This window comes from Hoplias malabaricus, chromosome 2 (genome assembly GCF_029633855.1).
Source record: "Hoplias malabaricus isolate fHopMal1 chromosome 2, fHopMal1.hap1, whole genome shotgun sequence".
Taxonomy (NCBI): Eukaryota; Metazoa; Chordata; class Actinopteri; order Characiformes; family Erythrinidae; genus Hoplias; species Hoplias malabaricus.
Genome location: NC_089801.1, coordinates 33128805 through 33154401, shown reverse-complemented (window position 1 = coordinate 33154401; position 25597 = coordinate 33128805). Strand labels below are relative to the sequence as shown.

Here is a 25597-nt window from a genome sequence, read left to right as displayed (position 1 = left end):
TTTACTGTGGAGACTAAACAAGCACAAACTGCACATGCGTGTACTGTGTGCAGCAAATAGCACTCTGAACCAGAAAGAGATCACAGACCGTAGGAACCGGCTTTAACGCTATTTTACTCCGCGATAACCGTGAAGTTATTTGTAGCGGCGTTGTGGCTCCTACTCGTGGTGAACCTAGGAACTACAGTCAAACAGCAAACACGCTCTAGTATTGAGTGAGTGAGTGAGTGAGATAGAGAGAGAGAGAGAGAGAGAGAGAGAGAGAGAGAGAGATTCTGAAATAGCGGAGGAAGAGAAATAATTTCCTTATCTTCCTCCTCCTTACAGATATAAAGATAGACAGACTGAATCATCAGAGAGAGAGACTCTGAAACAGCAGAGAGCGTGTGTGTGTGTGTGAGAGAGAGAGAGAGAGAGAGAGAGAGAGATCCTCCTCCTGCAGCTCCGTTTACATTCAGCGCCCCTCTCTCACACTCACAGTAAGAGAGGGAGAGAGAGAGAGAGAGAGAGAGAGAGAGAGAGATGGCACACTGCTGCCCGGTTAAAGGAGTTGTGTGAAGGTTTTGAGCGGGGACTAAAATGTCCCAGAAGCGCGAGAGTAACTCGTGTCCCGACGGCTACAGAGTCCTGAACACGACCGAACTGCGCGAGCTCCTCCAGGATGAGGACAAAATGGACCAGATTGTGCGACTCAACGACAAGGTATTTCATATGTGGAATTCGCCTGCAGGAATTTTTTTGCCTTTTTTTAACTCTTTACCATTCGCTTACATTCCTTTTATTTTGAGTGATCAGATATCAGCTACATTCCCATTCCCTTTTCACCACAATGTGATGGTCCTCTTGTTATGTGCGCTGTGATATAGGCGTCCATACCGTGGAGCCACCCGCCTGCAGCCACAAAAGCACATTGTTGTTTAAAAGGGCACATATCTTACGTTTTCTTTGTGTTTCTTTTCGTTTTCCCCAAGGTCCACTTCTGACGTCTGTGTGTTTTTTTTTTAAACAAATAAGTCACAATTCATTTTGTATGTGAGCCTTTTCTGACCACACTATATGTCAAAATTGTGACTGGTTTTCTCAGAATTGTGCCATGATATATCTGATAACAACTTGAATAAATATAATAACTCATAATTGTGAGTGCTTCAAAATGTTGGGGAAAGCAATGTTTCCAGAAAAGTTCTCATTAATGATTATTTGAGAAAATAAGCCGTGATTTCAAAATATCCCATTAATATTTCGAGAACATAATCGTAATTGCGAGATATTGCAGCGACCGTGAGTGGGAGGTTTTACCGCTGGAGCGGCTGCAGGCTGAGTTAGCGGAAATATGCAAATGTAATGATATTATGACATCACAACAAAGTGAGATCAGTTTTTGCATTTTATTGTTCATAAACGGACTGTATGGAGTGGGTGAGAGAATGATTTTGAAACTTTATCATTGTTTACATCCTACACCAAACTCTTGGTGCTTGATAAAACAAAGGAAATCATTGTTTTCTGCATTGTTTTCTGTTTTTAAGCCTCAGAATTGTTTTATCTCTGCAGCCAGTGGCGACTTTCATTGTAAAAAAAATCCAGCCCAAATGAATAGAGCACTCTCATTCTTATCAGTGTCATCTCGTGTGCTCAGGGCGCTGAGGAGCAGGGCACTGCTGAGTATTTACATTTTTTTGTCAGTCCACCTTAAAATTTGCAGCCGTTGAATTGGGATTGGGAAATTGAAATAGGCCAACTCCAGCCTTGTTTAATGAAGTAGCAGAGGTTTTCCAAGAGGTTACTGGACATAATGTGGGTCTTTATCTTCTTGAAGGGCTTTATCGTGCTGAGAGCTTTTACCACAAACGACTCTTCATGAATGAATCAAAGGAGGGTTATGAGTAAACGCTGTTCAAAGGGAAAGCTCTGCTTAGTCATTTGGAGCAAAGCGGGTTTTGTCTCATTCAGTTTTCAGCTGAGAGAAAAAAGGGTATTATATTCACTGTCCAATTCACGTCTGAGAAGAATTGTGGCGTAAATCATAAGATTTTTCACCTGTGATGTTTCCTAGCAGTGCTTTACCTGTACCATAAGATCTGCATTATCCCACAGTAACACAACATGCACAGCTTTATCTCACGGTTTGTTCAGGGCCCTTAATCTACATTTTGTGCCATTTGTGTAGGTACATGTAATAAATTAAACAGCCAAATTAAATATGCACATGACATTTACAAGCCCTTCATTCCTCAGAATTAACCTGGAAATATTTTTACTGTGAATTTAACAGGGATATATTTTCCCCTCTACAAGACAACACAGGTCTGCTGCCTGCTTTGTTCAAAATACTACAAGGATCAAACACCACAGCAGCATTCTCCTCCTGTCTTAACAGCCCTGCTAAGAATGGCTGGTTTCACCGCCTGTTCCTTTAAATGATAAGGAGCTGCTCACAGTTCATCCCAACCTGAGCGCACAGCAATGAGGAGCAGATTCCGCCGTTTTTGCTCGGTTATCTTTTTCTCTGTCCTGGTTTTCTCTGTTTTTACTCAGTGTTCTTATATCTCCACATTCATTGTGTTTGCTCATTTCAACCTCATCTTTGTGCTCTCACATTAATGCTGTGATTGAAGATAGTTAGACAAGGCTGCAGAGAAATTCAAAAATGTCTGCACCTGATGTAAGAAGCAGTGCCAAATCAGAATGGCTTGTTTTATCCAAGGTTTACTGAGTTGAGCAGACCTTAAATCTGTCTGTGTGGTCTTATTTCACAGTGTGTGGGTCGGTGGGGTCCAGATCCCCAAATTAATGTGAAAATGCACTGAATAAGTGCATTTTAAGTCCATAATTTGTCTCCTTTAGGCTGGTATGTTTTTTTTTAGACATTTATTCTGATTGTCTGCCCTCAGTAAAAAGCAGCTCAGACTGAAACACTCTTTATAACCACAGCACCAGTGAACTGCTATAGGCTGAAAAACCTACTTTATTTATGTGTTGATTTTCCTGACCTCACAAAATCAGTCTTAAAGGAGCTGTTTTTGTATTTTATTCTCAGTTTAAGGACCAAACTAATGGCAGATTTATCTATGTATTGCATGTTTTTCCCTAATATTCACCTTTATCTCTTCTTTAATTGGATGGACCCTATCAGGTGGCTAAAATGACCAACACATTTGCATATTCAGAATAAACAGAGCATATGTCCAAAAGCAGACAACACACAGAGAGATTAGTAGTTTCCTGTGTATGATCCGTGAGGGTGTGGCCTCCCCTCTGTTCTTTCCCTCATCACACTGCTAAAGTTTATCATCCATCCCCAGCTGTGTCTGATCCCGGTCACGTGCGGTGTCTCCAGGGACCACCCCGTGGACAGGGTCATTAGTGTCAGGCAGAGGATGGCTGTAGAACTGTTTGCAGTTCTTGGTATTTACTGTTTAGGGTTGCCATCAACAGGTCTGGAGTTTGTTGTTGTTTTCATGGAAAGGTTTTTCAACGATTTAGCCGTGGAGATGGATGAGTTCTTATTCCTTCACTTCTCTTGAATCATCTCCGACTTTATCATCATTTATCTCATGCTGTTGGATGATGGATGAGAGAAGAATGCCAGAGAAAAGAGGCTGGCTCCTTTCTCTCATCTATCATCAAACTTTTGTGAGTAGAGCGTGCAAAACCTCAACAACTCCTCCAACTTTATAAGTGGAATGAGATAGAGATGCTATACATTATTGGACTGCACTGAAACACCATAAATCACAGGTAGTCTACTCCAGTTCTGGGGTCCTCAGGTTTTCACACACCTGATCCAGCTCCCCATTTGTGTATTGACAGGGAAACCTTAAAAATGTGTTGGACAAGGTGTCCCCATAAGGAGCAGTCTGATTATCTGTGTTGTTTCGTATCCTTAGAATGGCTTAATTAAAACACCATAGAAGAGCTGACTGCCCTTAAACATCTTAGAAGATTTCACTGTACTAAAACACCATCCAAACAACTACACTTTCTCACCATTTATTACACATATCCAATGAGGAAACACAGATAACATGTCCCAGCCTGCTGGAATGTGTGCTATAGTGTTGGGATTTTCATGGTCCTAGGCCAGGCTTTGGGTCTCGGTGTATCGTCTATGTTTACCAGTGAAGAAGAGAAAGGAGTCAGTCTCTATTCTCAGCAGTTAGTCTGAGGTGAAGTAGCAGCACTGTCTGCTTCATAAATGGACGATCTGACAGCAATGAAACGCCAAAGATAATCCAAGAGCACTTAGCTGCTAATTCCACATTCTCATCATTTATCGGATATATCCACTTGGCATTTCTTATAATGGACCATGGATAAATTACCCTAGCTTTCTAGATATTACAGTACAAGATTTATTCATGACTCTAGACAGGATATGGCTGGTTTTCCAGTTTATCTTTACTATGATGCCCGATTTGTCAAAATAGTAACTAGACAATAGTTCACTGAACACTAAATTGTTCGCATAACTACTAAATATTATGGGAATAAAGACCAGCTTTAAGCTGAAGGGTTCCTTTTGAATACATCTGGGCTATGCCTGACCCATAATTTTTTTTAAATCACACTTTAAAAGAAACAGCTATATTAAATATATATTACAATCTACAGTTGTCTTAACAGGTCTTAAGGATGCCGCAGGTTAAGCACTGGCTCTATTTCACAAGAAGATTGTTAGTTAAATCCCCAGTGATGCCTCAGGCATCTGAGACTGTCTGAGGTGTTCTTCTGGAGCACAGCTGGCCTCACTCTCTGGGTGGGTAAAATAGGATGGTCCTTCTCTGCCCCTATCTCTCTGCTTAGGATTCTAGCAAGCACCGGTGCCTGTCAGCTGATATGACAGATCTGGGCAGTTTGCATTCTCCTGTGGTTTGTTAAAGGAATACTGTGTAATATTTCTACCATAAAATTACTGACCTGTAATAAAGAGAACAAAGGCTCAGCACTGCAGATACAGCACTGTGTAACTTTTGTAATGGGGAAACCACATCTGCTCCCTCTTCTGTCCCCATTGATTTCAGTACACTGCTGTAATAAGGAGCTCCAGAAGCATAAAAACCCAAATCTTAACTAGTGTTCCTTTAATCTGCCTACTCTTAGCAATTGTTTGAAAAAGAAGCAGGGGTTTAGGCTCAACTGTCTAGGAGGAAGCATGTGCTTGCCCCATCCTCCCAAGGCTGGTGGCACACCAAAAGACAGTCACCTGGAGTGGAACTTGAACCCTTGAACTTGGTGTGTTCTCCCCGTGTCCGCATGGGTTTCCCCCGGGTGCTCTGGTTTCCTCCCATGGTCGATAAACACACATTTGTAGGTCGATTTGTGACTCAAACATGTCCATATGTGTGAGTGTGTGAGTGAATGTGTTGCCCTGTGAAGGACTGGCGCCCCCTCCAGGGTGTGAACTGGATAAGGGTTACAGAAAATGAATCAATTACATTCAATATTCATAGCAAATAAAGGCCTTGAATTTCAATGCTATCCTTCAAGTTGTTCAGCACTCCTCTGGACACACTGTCTATTTCCAGTGGCTTTACTCAGTTTCCATGAACGTCTTCACATTGTCTTGTTTGTTTGCAAAGTGTCACATCAGTGTATGGCAACGTGTCATTTTGAGCCAACGCAAAGCTCGTAAAAACAGACACAGCACGCCTTATTTAAAAACATCGTTATCCAACCAGTGGAGAGTACATCAGCTTCATTATCTAGCACCCAAGCGGACGACTTCAAAGTGTCTCTCCAGACTGTTTGGTCTGTGAAGCTCACTGCGATACCCAAATAGCATGGCTTATTAGATTTTCTGTTTTGGATGTTTGAAGCATGTTCTCTAGGCTCCTGCAGCCAAGTCTACAGAGTACAGAATTTAAGAGCAAGTCACTGAGCCCTGTCTATCATTTTCAATAAAAGAGGATGGATTGTAATTTTTTTTCACCACAAATCTGCGACTGTAAACATTGACGCATTTGTTTTATGGGCAGTATATCATCTTAAGCCACAGAGTCTCCAGAGGCCCTGCATCCAAAAGGCAAGTAAACAGAGATGGAGGCATCTGCAGGAGGAAATGGACAGTCTGTGTCAATTCCTGTTTAAGGAAAATGAGAGGCGTTCTGAATTTGCTGGTCTGGAGTATGTTCTCTTATCTGAATCAGAGAGAAGGAGGAAAATCTCAGAGAGAGAGAGAGAGCGGATGAAAGGGTGAGTCTTAAGCCCACGGTGTCTTCTGTCAGCAGGCCAAATGCTCCAGATTCCAAAGGCTCTGCCGCTGTGACTGCCTTTATGAGCATTCAGAGGCAAGGGATGGAGGGAGTAGATAAACCAGGTGATGAAGTGATAACAATATTTTTTTCTTAAAAAAAATTACAGTTTAATTAAAAATAGTTTGATCTTTTTTGCTATTGACGATGCACTTGAAGAATTTTTCTCAATTATACTTCAATCAACTGGAGAATTTTCGTTATGCCCTTCAGTTGTTCATGCTGCAATCAGCTTCAAACGTTTGAATTTTGAACTATTACTGGTTTGGTTACATTATGTGGCGTCATTCGCCAAACTAGATGCAGGAGAAGAGTGCTGGGAGTATAACTAAGTCAAAAAAGAGTATTTTGAATCCTTTTTGGCCAAAACAATCCAGTAGTTTGAGTTTGTCCAGTAGCATGCGTGCTGCTTGCTGAACAGGTTTTAACCTGAGCCCTTCACCTGTCTGTGATTAGTTCACATGTCACATTTTCATGTCTCAGCTCTACTTTAGCAACTCTTGCTCTGCTAACTGCAAAATGTGTGTGTATGTATATATATATATATATATATATATATATATATATATATATATATATATATATATATATATATATTACACAATTTCTAACTGCTTATTATAAGATTGATATTGCTTCATGCTTTTGACATTTAAATGTACCACCGGCAGAAGTCTAGCCATTCACTAGCAACAGCACAAAGTGAGGAACTTGCCAGATAACTTGATGACTGTTTGAAGTGTCCTAATACAATTTTTAAAAGGCTGTGACTTCGAGGAGAAAGTCTGAGTTATCAGCTTATGGGTGACTTATAACACATGCTGCAAAGTCAGCGGCCAGGAGTTTTAAAGGCTCAGGAAATCTGTGTGTGTGTGTGTGTGTGTGTGTGTGTGTGTGTGTGTGTGTGTGTGTGTAAGAGAGAGAGAGAGAGAGAGAGGGAGAGAGGGAGAAATATTTAGTCTCTCATACTGCACTCACAGTCTTTAATGCTTAAGGATGTGGTCTAGACCGGGTGCAAATTCTCCCTGGTAATGTGTGTGGTGTAGTGCAAGCCACATCCTTTGCCAAAGCAAAAACTCTTTAGGGCAAGGTGTGAAGAGGTGGTCGTAAAATCCTATTTTATCAAGGAATTGATCTGTTGGCATGAACAATTAAAAAGTTGAGAAACTGTCCCTATAACATGTCTGTTAGGATACATCTTTGACTCATTATTTTAAACTTTGTATCCTCATTTAATATTGATTCAGTGTTCTGGAAAGTGTCGAATAAAACTGCCACATCCGGTGAAAAAAGGAGAGCAACAACAAAAGAATCAACATCTAAAGGATAACCAACTTTGAACAATGGTCTAATTAAAACCCTATTCTGTATGAAGAGCTGCAAACAGGAGCGATTAGTATTCATGTTAAAATGTTTGTGAAGGTTTTCAACATCCCTTGTTACAGATTTAACCATTAATACCAAAATTCCTCAACAACTTTAAGCAAGCGGTAGGATCTGAGCCTCTAGTAGACGATATATATACATATATGTTCATTACATAGGCTTCAGTATAATCACGAGAAAGCTATTTTCATTGGCTGAAAAAGGTGTAATGAGCAATGTTTGCTGTGCAAACAAAATAGACATATACGGATTCACTGTGGAGTAATTCAAGAGCATTTAAGCCAGACTTGGCTCCAGCGGGCGGCTTATTCGTTTTTCCTCTTCAGGATTATGTGCAAAAATCAGTGGAAAACATCGGAGGACTCCTTCATTACTCAATCCATTTGTCATTGCGTCATTCGTACTGCCTGAAAAGACAATTAGGACATGTTTAGATGATCCATAGATATGTGAAGTCTCTCACTGCTCACTTACTCATGTAGCTGTGTACAGCGTTTGTATTATCACTGCACTGTTGCTGAATCAGAATGAGATTCCATGGGAACAGTTCTGGCTTTTATCTTGGCTGTGAAACAGGAAATTGTGGAACATAAGGGCTGCTCAAAATGGATACGCATTTACAATTGTGGCCTGACTTGTCCCACGCTGATGTAGAACATCAAAATGTTGAGAATCAAACGCGTTAAAACATGCTTTGTTCCACTGTTGCAGCCATAACAATACGTGGTAATTTTGTCTAAGGTGATTATGTGTTTGGATTTGCCAGAGATGTACAGACACAGCATGGCACCCCTCTCTCAGCGATGTCTTAATTTTTGTCGTGGAAAAGCTGGTTCCTCACACACTGTGACAATTTTCATTCAGTGTTTAAGCCACAGATTCCGAAATGTTCATCTAATTTGCAATCACTTGACACTCTAGGACACTGGAGAAATGGCACGTGAGACTGCTCCTGCGTCAGATTGTCACACAAACCCATCCTTCCCTTGTACGTGTTGTTTTAATTAGAAATGGATTACTCGTCTTTAGGTCTTCTGCCGTTTCAGCAAATTCACGTCTTGCTTCAAAAAAAGGAGAAGGGGAAAAAAATCCTGCCTTCATATTCTCCATCTCAGAGTCTGTGAAAGTCTTGACCTTTCACTGGTATATTCATGCCTAGGCATTAAAATGAGAATACTAATGACAATATAATTAGTAGCCGCAGTCTTAATGTATCCTCTGCACAATGAGGCAGGAAATTTAAAAAAGCGCTATGAGGCCCAGAGGTGTTAAAAAGTTTGAAGCTAGAAGTTGTCTCTACAAAAAAAAGGGAACCTCACATAACCCCAAAGAGAGCTGTCTTGAATAAAACAACCTTTTCTTATCAGTCATGCTCTTTTAAGTCAACCTAAGCAGCTCAAATATGACACTTTTTATTTTTTTATTTTTCGCAAGCATCTAGACGTCAGTGGCTTAACCAGGAGGCACTGGCTTTCTCACTTTGTCTCTGAGCCGATACCGAAATGGATACAGCTCCGGTGGGAATAGCAGCTGCTGTATTTGGAGTCACATGGAATAACAAGACAGGCAAAATTCTCATTTTCATTGATCAAATAAAACATTAATCCTCTTATATGCTCTGCTAAGCACAGTGAGCGTCCGTAATTTTTGGGAGTTTTGAAACGCATGGAACTAGCAGTTAAAGCCACCTCCTAAATTCGTCTTAATATTTCTGGCATACGTGGGAGGGGGAAAAAGGCAGTGAATTCCAAATCGACCCATACCCTGTACTCTGCCTTGAACAATTACGGTTAAAGTTTAGGGATTGTGGTTTCTCTGGATGTCTGAGCTTTTTGCGAATGCTTTCCATTAAGACCATTGGTTTGGACGTGTCTCTTCTGTTCCCTGAATGGCTAGAGTTAGCGGTCATGGGTTGTGTCGCATAGGACAGACAGCCCGAGCGATGTCCTGTTTTTATGAGCTGGTGGAACCGTTGACCAGTCTATCAAGTACAAGATTATTCCATCATGTGACAGAACTTTATAATTAGGTCTAGGCTACAGCAACACGTGGCAGACTGAAGTGGTTGGTTCATTAAATGCTGTCTCCACCACAGCCTCAGGCCTTGGCCCTTCTTGAGCAGACAAACACAGCATATCAAATGAAGTATTCCCATTGTCTTACATATGGAAGTCGTTAAGTTGCATCTGTGGCATTTTACATTAGAGTATCAACTTTGAAAGCCATTCATGCAGGGAATCTTTTTTTTTTTTTTTTGTGATGGAGGTATGTAGTGCACTCAGTGTATTTACTGGTGATTCCATGCAGCTGTTCGCCTCACTCGATGTATGCACTGTACACGAAACATCATGTTCCAAGAGTTCAGCTCATAGCGGAAAAACCGAAACCCTAAAATGTGAGCTAAGCAGAATCCCACTTGACTTAAGTTAGTGCCAAGTTTTCAGCTGCAGGCAGCTATAGGATTCCATGCCAGAACCTCTAAAGTGCTCAACCCGGCCCTGTGAAATGCGAGCAGTGCTGTAGCCTTGACCTGGAATTCAAGATCACTGCCCGTCAAGGTGGGCAGAAAGTGGTCTGAAAAGGCCTCAGCCCTGTATAGGCTCATGGGTGGTCTGCAGTCACGTGAGCCTTTATTGTCTGCAAGTCTTCAGACAGCTTTTCATGACCAATTTGCGTTCGCATTTGCAGGCTCGCATTTGTCAAACTGATTCCACTCACAGCTCTCTGTACTGCGAGTATACTTAAATAAAACCCGAAGCAGAGCGACTTTTGAAGCATTTCCTGTGCCACAATCGTCAGACATTGAGCGCTGTGTGGTGTGCACTAGCCCCATGTACGAACATGCTTACATGGCCCTGCAGTCTGTGTGGGACTGGAACAGTGATTTGAAACCAAAACCTAACTAGAAGGTCCTCTGTGTGGAAAGGATAGACATTACTGTTGACAAGTTTTATTGTTACCAGATTCACATGGGCCCCACAACACATCATATTCACCCCCCTTGTGCTTAAGCTTGATTAAGCATTTGTGCATGAGGCATGTGATTGGTCATTCATGTTCAGTGGATCCAAACCCTGATTTCCTCCCTTTGTGCCCATTCTTTAAGTTCTGATTGGCTTTTTGTTTCCAGTTTCCAGAATTTGATTGGTCATTGTCTCAGGCTTTTGAGTTTGTTTCAGTATTAACATCTGTCCGGTTTTTGTTCTTGGCTATGCATATGATTACTATTTTTTTGTGTGTGTTCAGTTTCAGGAGCTGCAGGTGGACAGGGAAACCTTATTAGCAACCAATCGAAGTCTTGCAGAAGAGAGCCTTGCCCACCGTCCCCGCCTCCAGAATGGCAAGCTACAATTGGCTTCTAAATATGAGGAGCTTGCGAAACTGTCCACTGCCTGCAGGGAGAAGCAAAGCCGACTTGGTGAGTACAGTTTTACCTTCTACGTCATGAGCAGTCTGGAATGACGATTACATCAGCATAAGGTCAAGGGTCTGGAATCTTTCCACCAAACGCTTGCATCTCTAATGAGACACACATGAGTTAATGCTCAATGGCTTGGTTTGTAGTTCAACATCCAGCGATGTTAGCATTTGTGGTTGAAGTGTGAAGCATACCTTTAATGCTTCTAGGCTTGAACATTAATGCTGCTCACTGAAGCAAGCCAAGTCCTAGAAACACTATAGCCCACCCCCCTCTCTCTTTCATACCTACATGCCCAGGACACGCTGTAAAGGAAAACAAAGTGAATAGGCAATGAGTTATGTGTTACACAGTAGCTCACAGTTCTGAATTCATTTTGAAGGAGGACAAATCCATCAAAACCCATAAGAGTGATACGATTAGTGCATGTTTTCACACTCAAGGCTATGAAAACATATTATGGTCAGTAATCTGCCCATTTTTGTTCAACACCACTTTTTAATAGTGTCTTCCCTGGGATATACTTTGGAGCTTTGTATCAAAGCTGGCTTAAGTATAGCATCTGGACACTCATGGCCTTTACCGTCACTGGCGATATTTCATCATTGCCAGGCAACCTTGTTCCATAATAACATGCCCTGATGTCTGGGCGTGCAGTGCAGTGAATGCCATTTCCATGCTGACCCCTTCCTGGACTGGTGATCCAGCTGCCTCACAGAAGGGCCGATGGCAGTGGCTCAGTTCTGGATCAGGTCCATCTCCCATTCCTCTTCTGCAGGGTGGAACTGTCTGATTTTATCCCAAAGGGTGAGACGAGGCCATGAGGTCCCCACCTGGCTTTCCCACCCACTGTTTCAACACCAGCCAGGAATAACTGCTGTGACCCGGAGCAGGCCTACTTAAGGTGCTCAGGTTTCACTTCCCTGACTGAACCTCTCTGTATTGAGAGAGCGGTTTTCATTTGGTTTTCTTTCTCTTGTTATTTATTTTTTTGCACTCAGTGTAGCCAGAATACCAGAAATATTGCGTTCCTCCTCTTTCTTCCTCTTTTGGCTAAAAAACACCCAGTGACTTGTTTCTCACGGCCCAACGTTTTTCACTTGGCTCTGCGGATCACTCGCCCATTATCAACTAATATAAATTTAAGCTTGAGGCCCGCCGAGATATTTTATTAAGTAAACGGCAGATGAGACGATGGGATTTAGATGTAAATTGCGAATGAGGTGACCTCGATTGCACAGAACAAGGCCAAGTAAAATGAAGCAGAACCCCACAGGATCAGTGGGCAGGTCCAAACCGCGCGGATCTGTGGCTCTGGGTCCGATCATGATGGCTGCCCTGCTTGCCTGCCCTGGTGTTTGCTGAAAAACAAAAGGCTGTAATTAGAACGGTCCTGCTGGGACCTCAGAGGAAGATCTGTCTTTCTCTCGCCCACTCTCCCACCCTCCCATCTTACCTCTATTCTGTTCACACTCTCCGCTTACTGTGGCCTGCATGAATAATTGAAATATATGCTGAGTGTAATGTAAAGGCATCTCCTTCCCCACTTGATTGTATTGATTCACATGGAAAGAGGTAAAGTAGAGATGCCTTAGCTACAGCCCACCACAATACCTCTGATGTCCAAAGCTAAGCTTTGCACTGACCTTAATGGGATTTCTGATACCTGTATCAAATATGCTGCAACAAATATTTAGTTACACCTGTTGAATTTATAATTGAAATATAAAAAATGGTATTGCCATTACATGTCATTTAAAAAATTTTATTGTCATTGTACATCGTACAAAAATATTTCCTCCAGATTTGAAGGAACACTATTTAATACAAAATTACAGCTTCGAGATCATTGTGATGCTCCACCCTCTGTTGTTGCTACTCCGGGCGCAGCACTGCAGAAACTGCACTATGTAACTTTAGGAGGAGGGTAGGAGGCCACTAGATGGGAGTCAAAACAGCAGCCTTCTGTTCACAAGCTCACTCCTCTAACCATTAGATCTCATCTGAGGCCCAAATGACCATTGCTGCTTTGCTCTTGATTGACTGAATGTGGATTGCAGTTTAATCTCCATGCTTTTAGTGTGAAAACCTTCACCATACAGAGATATTCTCACATAGCCTGTTATCACATTGCCTGAAAAGGGAAATCTGGTTTCAGGCTTTTTATGCATAATTTTTAAGACGTTATTACAACATTTGAGAATGTAAATATTAAAAATACATGGAAACATGGATACGATTCAGGCTCCAAATTTGCCACTAGTGCTGTTTAGAGTTAAGCAACCTGCATTTCTGCTGTGTTATAGATAAAAGTACATCTTAACAAATGCAAAACATCTTCCTCGCCCTCCCCAGACACACCCCCAGATCCCTATTTTAGTCAGTCAGCCTGAATTCCAGCTCTGAGCCCAGCATGGCTGATATGAATTATTTGTTGACTTTTTCTCTGGCCCCTCCCCTCCATTGTGTGGGTTCAACTGGTGATGCAGATCCATTTGAAAAGGCTTTTGTTTTGCCCACCACCTCTATTCCCATAACCAGAGTTATCCAAATAAAAAGGCCCACAGATTCACACAATTCTGTAAGGGCTTGGCCCCCAGGCCCACGCCTCTGTCTGTGTCTACAAATTAGTGTGTGAAAGCTGAGAGGAAATGCAAAGTGGGATATGAGGTGTTGTAGAGGAGGACTTGGTCCCAAGAGAGAGGGAGGTCTTCAGATATCCACAGGACAAAACATCAGCAGCAGGGTGTCTGCTATCCTTCTTGTAAGGTCTCCCTGGGCTTTGCAGTTCCTCATGTCGGAAGTGTCCATCAGAGTTGTGAGGAGCTTGGCCCACGTGGCCATGAACTGTTCCTACAACAAACTGTCTATGTTCTTTTCTCTCTCTCTCTCTCTCTCTCTCTCTCTCTTTCCTCACTCCCACTCATAGCAGAAGCAGCAGCTGGCCAGTGACGGAAGGAGGGTGGAATGTTCACCTTCCTGTCACCATGTTGCACATGCAGACCCTCGTTCCCCAGCTGCAGCCTGGGGCAGGATGGGTGGGAGAGAGAGATCCTTCCTCCAGCCCTAAACATCTGATTCTCATTCTGCCAAGGCTGTAGGAAAAGCATGCAAGAAACAGAGGAAAAAAACAGTGAAAAATGACTGTCTGCGTAGAGACGAAGCTCAAGATTTGAGGGGAAAATCCTTGTCTTGAAGCACAGAGCTGTTGCATAATCAGGTTCAGACGCAAGAGATGTCAAGCGGGAGTAACAGCTATGAGCACTTTCAATAGAGGTTCAGCACAGTTTCAGGCTGTCTGGGGAGTCTTAACCTTTCAAGTCGACTCTGCTAAGTGTTTTGTAGAGTTTACCGTGTCTTGTCGCTTTGGTAATGTCGCTCAGTTGCACTCTTTTTGCAGCTATGGCTTATGCCAAGCTCACAGAAGAACTTCTGCCAAAATGTTTTTAACGCCGTTGTTCTTTCACTGGTGTGCCACATGTTTCCAATTGCACATTCTTGGACTTTGTTTTTCTCTGGAGTGTGACACAACTTTGGTATGTCTTAGATTATCACCACTCTTGTTTCCAGAGCAGAAAGAGGGGCTCGTGATTCAGCAGTTTGTTCAGGGCAGGGGTGGCCAAGTCCCTGACTTTAACAATTTGGTGATTGTCTACTAATCTTGTTAATTTGCTGCTGTGTTGAATCAGGTGTCCCTGCCCAGAGAAATCACCAAACTGTGAAATTACTCAGCTAGACGCTTGTCTGCCAGAAACTACGCTCTGGACATCCCCAGTTAAGATACTTGGTGGATTAGCACAAAAGGAAACCCGCACTTGCCCTCCCAAGGCCACACCCCTGTACCATTTCACCCTATAGATCAACCTCTCCTCCAAGCACTGTTTTTTAAAACAGTCAGACAGGCTGACTTGCAGATCTGGAGCCATTAAAATAGAGAACTCTTGGGGGGAGGTGAGGCAAGTCATCATCATGTGTGAAAAGGGCACCTCCGTCTGAAAGGGGCACTAAATCAAATAGTTAAATGGCGCTCTCTGGAGACAGAAGGGAAGCTGGGTTCTCCACTAGAGACCGTCACAGTTCTCACTGGTGGGAGAGTTTGTAATTAACAGGATGTGAATCACTCCCACCACCACTACTCCTGAACCCCCTTCTGCTTCTGGATGTTTGGAATGGGAGGGGTGGTTATCAAAGTCGGATTACAGCTATTGAGCTACCACACACCCTGGCTTAGCCTCTCAGTAGGAGAATGGGGGCCTCTTGCAGCCTTTTGAAATCCATCCCCTGAGAATCTGTCTAAATCTGGCAAACCGGCAGCAAAAGCCCCCAGAATAATACGCTCAATACATTATTTCAGCATCACTAGGGTCGGGCCAGTTCACTAGGGTACAAGCACGTTGAACTTAAAAGACAATCAGAATGAACCCTACTCTCACCTACTCTACATACCCTACACTCTCTCTGACTTGTTTCCTTATGACGGACCCTATTCTAAATCAATACACATGCACGATACCATTATTAGACACTGTGTGGTCGCTTTAGTTATGCTATGATTTAAGAAAGGAATTCAATTCATGGGTTAATGTGATTAACTGCAGCACATATTTAAGAAAATTTGCTGCCAAGTCGGTTTGATAAAGTGACAGCTAATAAATGTGTCAGATTGACGTTTCAAAAGACTCATAGCATAGACTCTGGCAAAGGCAGTAGCCACATCTCCTAAGGCAACCCTTCCGGCATCTCTTTCTGTCTCTGCCTCGCTTTGGGACTTCTATCTCTTTTTGTGCACTGGGATCCGAGGAAGCGCGTCCAAAATTGGCCCCCGAACAGCCGCCTCAACGGAGAGCCTACGCTCATTCCCCTCCGTTCAGCCTGGATCCAATAGCGCTTTCATGAGGCTGAGCTGAAGAATTTACCCAGCCGTAGCACTGCAGATGTCAGCTCAATGCTTTTGTCAGGAAGGCAGCGAATGTGAGAGCATGAGCAGATGAGACCTTCTAGGAAGATTTCTGTCTGACACCCGTCAAACTCTTTTTGTCGTCATTGGGTTTTGGGGGATTTTGGTGGTTTTTTGTTTTTTTTTTTACTTTTTTTTTTTTTTTTGGTTTAGAGTGCAAATCAGTTGGTGGTATTTATCTGCAAAGACCATAAGAGAACACCCACCGTTCTGGTGTTTTGACAGGATGTGTGCATGTGTGTGCATGCACACGTGTGTTAAAAGCAAGGCCTGTTACAGATTTTCCTGTGTATATTGGCTTATATTTAATGTGCACGTTTTTGTCTTTCTCATGCCAAAATCCCACAATTCACAGTGGAACGTGTAAACAATTTAGATTGACCATTCTCAAGCCACTCATCATATTTCATGGCTAATCAAACTATGAGGAGTGTCTCAAAAAACAAGTTGACCTGGAGTTGAATGTCATGGCTATAAGTACAACCATTAATAACAAGCTTAGTCTGAGAACATGGAATTGTGAATATAGTGTTAGAGCACTGGATGAAAAAAAAAGTTATGAAACCCCAGGGAGAAGAAGCTGTTTTGGAGGAGATAACTAATACATGGGATGAAGAGAAGTAATATTTCATAGTGGCTTTTCCCTCTCCTCAGCCTTCTATTTCAGGTTTGGTCTGTGCCCTATAGGAACCATTTATTTGCAACAAATAGGGCAGGGAGCCTGTAATTTAGCCTGTCAGAGGACTCTCGACCCTCCAGGGTTTTCACCACACCCCAAATAATCTCATTAGTAGCACAGCATTTCATCTTGTCTCAGATATGGGCTGTTGCCTTTTCAATACTTATTGATGCCTCTTAATTAAGTAATTGTTTAAATGATGAGTGGATATGTCCAGGGCAGTTTGCCAGTGGGCATTACACGGGGACTGAAGTGTTTGTTATATAGATTTTGCATGTTGTAGGGATTGTTTTCCTAAAAATATTCCACATGGGAGCCTGATCTTGGCGTGCTGTAACTTTTAGATGGTTGAAGTAGACTTCCTGCGCTTTGTTCTATGGACAAAATGTAAGTATCATGGGGTTTTTGTCTTCTAAAGGCCAGTTTATGCTTCTGAGTCAAAGCTACACAGTAAGAAATGCATAGGTTCTTCAACTCTACGCTGTACCCTACTCCATAGCACCTCCCCAGAAATGTAACTATGTGTTGCGGGGAAGCAGATCGCAAGGACTGTGATTGGTCTGGAATTGGACAAACTTGGATCAAGCTGAACCGAGGAAATCCAGAAATATTAACTCATTTTCTCCACCTTCCAGAGGCTGCAGATCCATGGCAAGAGATTTCCTCAGACATCTGTTTGGATGTCATGGGACAAATAAAAAGGTGCAACAAGGGGAAAATGTAATGTAAAAAGCACGTAAACATCTCTCTGTTCCAATAAGCTCCCTACTCTCTAAATACTGCACTTCACAGGTTATAAAAGTAGTTGAGGAAAAAAAAATATTGGTAGTTCAGCCCATGTGTTTTGACAGTGTACATGAAAAGCATTGCAGACACAATAACAAACAAATATCGCTCACAATAGCGTATAGGGCACTTGCGCAAGCTACAGCAGGCTCAGTGTTTACTCAAAGCAGAAGCCTTGAGCCTTTTGAGCAGGCACCATTTCAGGCTGTGTTTTATCTGTAAAAGTCAAAATGATTAAAACCCTCAATTTGCAAAGTCTGCTTAAGCACCTAGTTCAGTAAAGGCCCTTTTTGTTCCGCAGAACGGATGGTGGCAGTCGATATGATCAGCCACCATTATGAATGAGAGCACTGAGAGCAGAGTGTTTGTATTGATCTTTGTGACTCTGCAGAGTTTGGCGGAAAACCACTTTATCACATCTCCCTCCTTTTATTTTGTTTAGTTTTGGCCTCAGGGGACCAGGTGAGGACATCAGATTTTGTTTTGGTAACAGTGTTGTTACAGTAGCTTACAAGACCTTCAGATCTTTGATTTCCATTTGCCTCTGGGTTGTAACACTGGCTACAATATGTCCACCCCCATGAAACCATGAGGACACAGCTAGCGTAAGAGCCCCAGGGACTAGTGGGTGCACTCTGCTCTGAATGTAGGTCGCACACATCTGCTCCCCAAGTGTTTGTTTGGTTTCTTCTGTCACCTTCCATTTCAGTGTCTGGGCTGGTGGGGTCAGGCTAGTGGCAAGGCTTTCTTACTCGCTTCTTGAACACATGCTTCAACAGGAAGCATTTCGTAAGGTACACGCATTCGATGAAGTGTCGGGCGTAGCCCAGAAGTGACCCATTGATTATTCATAACAGGGTAAAAAGCAGAGCATGTTCTTGCAGGGTTAAGATACGGCTTACTGTGCCGCTTGTTTATCAGCCACCTGCCAAAAAAGCTCTGCTGAGCACTGGCATCTCTCCATTGGTGTGACAAGGTGAATTACTCGCTTTGGACCAACTCGAGTTGCTGTGAGAACAGATTAATCAGGGCTGGAAACCTCACGTTGGTGTAGTCCTTGTGTTCACATCAGAAGGCCAAGCCTTCATGCGCATTCGCCATCTTTAATGAACTGCTTCAAAGCGAGTGAGGCGATTTGACTTAATGGAGCCTGAGTGGGTGACATGATAGTGACCTCCCCTTGTATCCGATGGCCAGTAGCACAGCTCCTCTTCACTCAGCCACAGCCCCCTAAGACCCCTGAGGATTCGGACACATGTGCACATTAGTGTAATGACTCGTTGCCATGGTAACCCCTGAACAACAGCCTCGGAGGGACCAATCCCCCCATGCTCCCATCAGCAGAGCCGAGCTAACAGAAAGTGATTGCTTCCTTTCGTCCCCCCCCCAGGGCCACTCATGACACTGCAGACAGTGCCAGGGTGCAGCTGTGGACCCAAAGACTAGCAAGTTGGTGCTAGGCTTCTTCCTCAGCTCAGGACTGAGTGTTTTGTGATGCTCTTTTGTCTCGGCTATATGCATTGCACCCACTCTTTAAGCCACCTCATAATTCTTCCACAGCCAGCAGGTCCAAAGTCAGCACGTAGTGGACTTTCATTTCACAGAAGTGCCCACTGTTACACAGTGTCATCTTGTGGGTTGTCTGTGATAACAGAAACCTGCAACGAAAGCCTAATGAAGCTCCTTTTTTTCTTTTTCAGAGGGATGCATGAGGAAGCACAGTCCACAGACAGCTCAGAATCTTCTTCAAGAGGAGGTAGCACGTGCCGAAGAACAGTCTGAGGTAAATCTGACTTGGCCTTCCTTGTCTTTCATACATTTCTCCTGTAACCTTAACCAATGCTTTTTTGGTCAGGACTTGCTTGCTTGCTCAAGCACCCAGCAGACGTCCACTTATAAAAACACCTCAGACATATTGTTCACAAGCAGTAGCACCAAAATCATTCCTTTTAGTGTTCTAACTCGCATCGCCCAGAGGAACAATCACGGTCTGGTAAATGCAGCGAAGTGGAATTGAACTTGAAAGGGCTTGAAAAGAAAAGGCACTTGTGCAGAGAGTACGCTTTTCAGAGCTACGTAGGAAAACGTGCTCTGAAAAAAGCATGTATGTTTTCATCACGTCTCAGAATGACAATGGCGGAAAGGCAATACCAAGTAACTGTTGATCAGTGGTAGACCCAGTATTAAAATGAGTGGTCTGAAAATATGTTCTGTTACTGATATTTCTTTTACAAAACAAAATAGCCCCATATCTGATAAACAATGCTCCATTCTCCTTCACTTGTCAAGCCAATGAGTCATGTGTCAATCATTGTATATGCAGCAATAGCATTACACATGAAATATTTCATCTCCATCTACTAGCAACCCCCACAGGTCACGCTGTATACAGGAGCACAGTGTTAGCATTTCAAACACAATTACTGTAGGACGGATGCTATTATGCTGACAATAATTCAGTAATGGATGGGATAAAAAGCACACGATTGGTATTCGATAACTTAATTTTATTACATTCGCTGAGCTGCCTGAAAATTTGTTTTGCTCCCACTAGTCTGACATAACTGAATTTGGAGCTGACCTTATTATTGTGAATCGAGTTAACAGACTCTTAGCTTTAACCATTAGCTTATGCTGCTTCACCAATTGTCGTCATGTGCAAAAGTTTGGGCACCCCTTGTTCATTTTCTAAGTGAGAATAATTATATATCTTCCACAAGGAACATTTTGTGTTTTAATGTGTAATTATGTATACTTCCCCTGAATTTAAAACACTGGGAAATATACAGGGAGGTAGTGGGTGAAACAGGTAGTGTCTCCGTCACACAGCTGAAGCGTCCTCAGGTTTCGGGTTGAATCTCAGCCTCAGGTCAGGGTCGTTGAGGATTTTAGGGTTTCCTCTAGGTGGTTTTCTCCCACAAACAATATTTTTACTTTAAAGGAGCATTACATAAAATTACATATTCAAAATCATTAAGAGGCTTCACTGACTTGTAATAAGGAGAATAGAGTTTCTGTCATTGCTACTCCTGCAGAAACTGTACTATGTCACTTTTGGAGGGGTGTATGAAACCCTCATTTTGTTCATTTCAGGACAATGCTTTAAAAATGAGTTAATATTGGGAGAATCCAGGAGCAAATAAGCCCAAACTTACATAGTGTTCCTTTAAATATCAACAAGATCTGCTGAAAATCCTCATATGTAACAGAAAACCAATCACTATATGCTGCCCATGTGGTCCTTAAAGGAAATAGTCAGACCACCTTGATAGGTTTACTGGTCAAGGGTTTTGACCTACCTGGTACTGGAGGTTGGTACGATTACTGTCATGTAATTCTGTTCCACTTCTGATATCATTATGAAGTTCCTGTTTTATAGAACAGTTGACCTTTGTAAATTATGCCAGAATTGTTCCTGACAGTGATGATATGTATTGTAGATGACTCATGTGTCCAGCTCCAGGACCTTTATGACCACACCTGAACATTTGACTTCAGTGGGCACCAACAGGTCATAAATAAGAGCTGTGCCTTTCACCCCAATGGTCTGATCAATAGTGCTGTGACTTTAAGTCGTTAGGCCATTTTGGTTTGATTGATGGTGAGTGGCTCAGTGGATATTCACCTAGTGCTGCTCTCAGGCTGGTGTGAAGGAAGAACTTTACTGTAGCAGTGCGTTTGTTTATAGCTAGCATTAAGCTCATCGATTTCCCACAGGAACTGCACATCGCATTAGTGCCACTGTGTCGGATGAGCTTGGATAAAACCCTGCCTTTATGCTGTACAAATACATGAAACTTGACAGTGTATATTTAAATTATTTAAAGCAGGAATAAAGAAGTGTGCATATACAAAGCTATATTTAGGATCTCTGCTAGAGTCAATTTCTGCTTTTTCTGATGTCTCCAGAACCTACACATAAGCCTTAAATTACAAGTTATTCATGATTCAGAAGATTTCTGAGATTGCACATAAGATAACCACGTGGATTAGGAAAGCGAAAGCTACAGTTAAATGATCCTTAGATCATTATATATATATATATATATATATATATATATATATATTATATATATATAATAACAACTGTACAATCCTGGGAGAGCAGCTTCCACTGTTAGAAGACAACAAAAAGCTGTCAAGTAGCTGGGACTGAGAAAAGGAAATAGACAAAAAAGAGCATTTGCAAATCAAACAAAGAAGCTTCTGGTGTTCAGAACAATGGGCTGGACAGACGAGAGTCCTGACCTCAACATCACGGTACATTTATATAGCTCAAAAACCTAAACAATAGGCAGGGGTAAAGAAGGAAAATGAGGTCATGGCCTGCTGGCGATCCAAGGTGTTCATTTAAGGGTTAACACTATAGGTGCGCCCTACTCTAAGCTGTAAATTTATAATGAGATTATGAATTAGTAATGCAGGTGTAGGAACAGCTGATTTTCATCAATCTTGGTTCAAATATTCAAGTCTCTTTTTCGTGGACAGGTGGTGAGAGGCAGAGATCTAGAAGTTGCTGTGGGCAGTTTCTGGGTGGGGGTTGTATTGTGTGTGTTATATATTTATTTTATTTATTTATTTATTTATTTATTTTTTTGGAGTGGAAACTGGGTGGAGAAGGCTAGGGTAGACACCATGGTCATCAATAATTCAGTTGCCCCATTCTGAGGTAGATTGGGTTCTACCACCTGCTCCCAAGACTGGTCTCCTGTAGACACATTAAGTTCATGTTAAATTTATAGACATGCCATGCTCATTCAACTGTCTCATTTATATGGACATGATCAGGTCAGGGACAGTGCCAGGACATCTGTGTCAGCATAACAAAACAATGCATTGACCACAAGAACACAGAACATAAATTATTTAATCACAATTTTGAGGGTCATATTTTCCCTTCCGTAGCTTTTTGAAAATGTTAGATTCTTCTCTCTCTGGTTAACAACATTCAAGATCTAGCTCTTTAGCTAGTAAACAAAAAATCCCCAATTTTTTTAGTTATTGCTCATAACAAAAGGGAAGCCTTACTACAGATATATTTACTAGTCCAGTGTTTCCTAAGAAAATTTGAAATACAAGTGTAATGGGTGCCTTTAAATCCGGTGTAAAAGCATGTTTGGCCATCCTGTATCTCTAAGGGTGAGTTAGAGTGGTGTTTGTGATCCAGAACTCATCATCCAGCAGCAGAGCCTGACCTCACTGAGGTTCTTGGAACAGTAATATAACAGTAGACGCTGTTACCAAAGCAAAATCCTCAGAAGTGCTATTGGATGCACAGGTGTGCCCAAACTTTTGACCGTCTGGTGTATAACAGGAGTGCCTCAAACGGTCTCTGAGATTAAGGAATAGTGGCCTACTGGAAGGGCGAATATGAAATTGCATGATGTCTCTTTGACATGGCTGAGAAACCCTATGTTTTATTGCATGCTGTTCTTTAGAAGCTCCTCCAACTGTTCTCTTTACTGCCTTTGGGGAGGTTAAGTCTTAATTAGGAGGATCAGACAACCCCAGCCCCCCAACTATAATTCACTCTCCGGTCAGAATTGTTTCTTGTGGCTGTTTCTGTTTACATGAAATCCCCAACTTGTAATTGGTATTACGTGGCTGTGTTTTTTTGGGGCTCGAAATAGCTGAGGCCGGGTCTGGAACGCGATGAGTCAGACGCTCAGGATATTTGAACGCTGAATTCTTGTGAATCCTGTTTGACTTCCTGCTCTCTGATACCTGTTTTGTTTTGTGGCTTGGGTTTCCACAGGAGCTTCTGGAGAGGTTCATGGAGGGCCATGTCCCACTGGAGGGTTTCCTGGACTCCTTCCAGAGCTTAAGGAAGACGTACCACATCCGCCGGGCGCAGGCCGAGAAGATCCAAGAGCTCAACCGCTCCGAGAGGAAGCAGAGGAAGCGCTTGGAGGAGGAGGAGGAGGCCCGGAGGAAGAAGGAGGAGGTGCCGAAAGAGCCCCGTCCCAATGGGATCACCGCCCACGGACCGCCCCGGGTCTTCCAACTTCGATACGGCCTCACGCCGGCCATCTTGGTGCCGCTCTCCAGCTCCTCGGCTGCTACCGCGGCCGGCTTGTCTCCCTTGGACTCGTGCCCTAACCAGCCCCAGGCCTCTGGCCCCAGCGCTCCACACTCGTGCCCCGGGCAGCCTGTAGGCCTCAGAGTGATAGGACAGTTGCCAGGCTGGCCAGCCAGACCAGTCCGGTTACAGCAGTTGTACAGGCCCAGTCCACACCCTCACGAACCTCCGTATCGATAACATCCGAACACTGTGAATTCAATACGAAGAACACAAAGACATGGACAGGGATGAATTGAAGTTCTCTGGCCTCTTGAAGCTTTGGGTCAATGTACAAATGTCAATGATCACCATCAGTCTGAAAGGGATGCAGTTGGAAAGCCATTGGAAAGCCATAAAATGTTTTGTCTTTGTCATGAGCAAGCCTGTTGATTACACCACTCCAGAGGGTTGTTGGACAAAGCAGGATTTCTGTGTTAACCAGATGTGTTACACTGACCAGACGCTTTATCAGAAACCCCAACCTTAAAGCCCCACCCTGGCGGTCTACAGTTGGAGACCATAAAGACCTTATCTGCACAATTAGTGTCAGCCATCCTCTATCCTTTTATCACTGCTCTGTTCCTGTGGACAGCTACCAACTCATACACTACCATGCCAGTGTCACAGTGTTTAACAGGGTCCACCATCCAGTGATGAAAAGGGTGGTGGGTGTCTTAAAAGCTACAGTCTATCATTGTAATTGAAATCACAAAGGTATGGATTTCTCATAAATCTCATCATAAATGATGAGCAAAAGGCAAGATGTCCAACAGTAGGAAAAATCAGGGACATCTCTGTCCTCACTTTGAGCCTAAGTTCTCCAGCAAAGTTAAGAAAATCTGCTTTAAAAAACACCCTCCAGGATGTCTGTGTCGTTGTTGCTTGTTTTATTGTTTTCTTTGTGGGGATTTTGCAGATTTGATGCTGCTGCTTTTGAGAGGCAAGAGAGGACTCGTTAAGACACTGCTTCTTTTTTTTGACTGGAAGGACTTGGTTTTAGTTTTATTTGTTTGTTTGTTTCTTTGCCATTGATAATCTGAGAAATGCCAGGCTCGTGATATGCCTTCTTGTTATGGTGACGATGATCAATAAAGTCCAATTATGATGTTTATTATAAATAAATATTGCAGTCGTTCTGAAGTTCATTTCTACTTCCCTGAGAACTCATTAAGTTTGCTGGCTGACTGCCCTGAGGTCGGGACTGTAGTCACTGAATGCATTGTAAAGAGTGGAACTAATGCTGAACAGAAGAAATGAGTAGCACCCGTACCATCTCTGAGTGTCTCTTTCTCAGTCTGAGACTTTACTGTAGAAACTGTGTTCTAACTGATGTTTCTGAGGGTCTATTATTTATTCAGCGAGATACGCTAGCAGTAATAGTGTTTGTCCAGGCTTTGCATTAAACCATTGTTTCAAGATTTTCTCTTTCTTATACAGCAGTCTGTTTGAGCTGTTGGCATTGGAAACTGCTGTCAAAGGGGTGTGGGTTTGTTCCACAGTTACAGACAGTTTTACTGGCCCAAGTTGATTACGCCTTTCCAAATGAATTTGGAACTAGCCTCAAACGCGAAAGCAAGTGAGTTCCAGCAGTAACGACACTGGAAGTCATATCAAAGAAAGCCGGGACTGCTTATTTATGGAAATCCTGTTTAAAATGGAGCGCCTCGCACTGACTTCAAATGCTGCTTATTTGCCGTGACTAATGAGAGTGGTTTTATTTCCAGGCGCAGAATATTTTTCTTGCTTTATGCGGACGAAGATGATCCTTTATATTAATATCTGCATGAGGATAGCTTTGCGGAAGTATGTAGGATAGCGGATTAGGTGCAGATTTGTGATGAGGGAAGTGGCCTTTTGTGGTCTATTCGATCATGAAGCGAGATCTAAAAGGTATGACGGGATTTGGCTTAGTTTCCTCATTTATATAAAAACTCTTCACAGTGAATAGCTATTAGAAGATAATATCCATACTACAATGTCTCTATGATCCAGGACACTCAGGGTGGGCATTATGACACCAATATAACATCATGGCACATTTATGTTAATAATACAT

At 42.6% G+C, this 25597-nt stretch overlaps 1 protein-coding gene across 2 annotated transcripts; it reads left to right on the top strand.

Annotated features, from left to right (window-relative positions):
* The first annotated feature begins 381 nt into the window (after positions 1–381).
* vps37d (VPS37D subunit of ESCRT-I) lies at positions 382–24633 on the top strand. 2 transcript variants are annotated; one of them, XM_066661511.1, is made up of 4 exons: positions 382–702; positions 10887–11058; positions 19181–19263; positions 23236–24633. In XM_066661511.1, exons 1-4 carry the CDS (start codon positions 580–582, stop codon positions 23737–23739), a joined length of 882 nt encoding a protein of 293 aa, XP_066517608.1. In that variant the 5' UTR covers positions 382–579; the 3' UTR covers positions 23740–24633. The 2 variants fall into 2 exon arrangements, with proteins under 2 accessions (XP_066517608.1, XP_066517609.1); XM_066661512.1 differs by lacking the exon at positions 382–702 and adding an exon at positions 1335–1419.
* Positions 24634–25597: the final 964 nt, after the last annotated feature.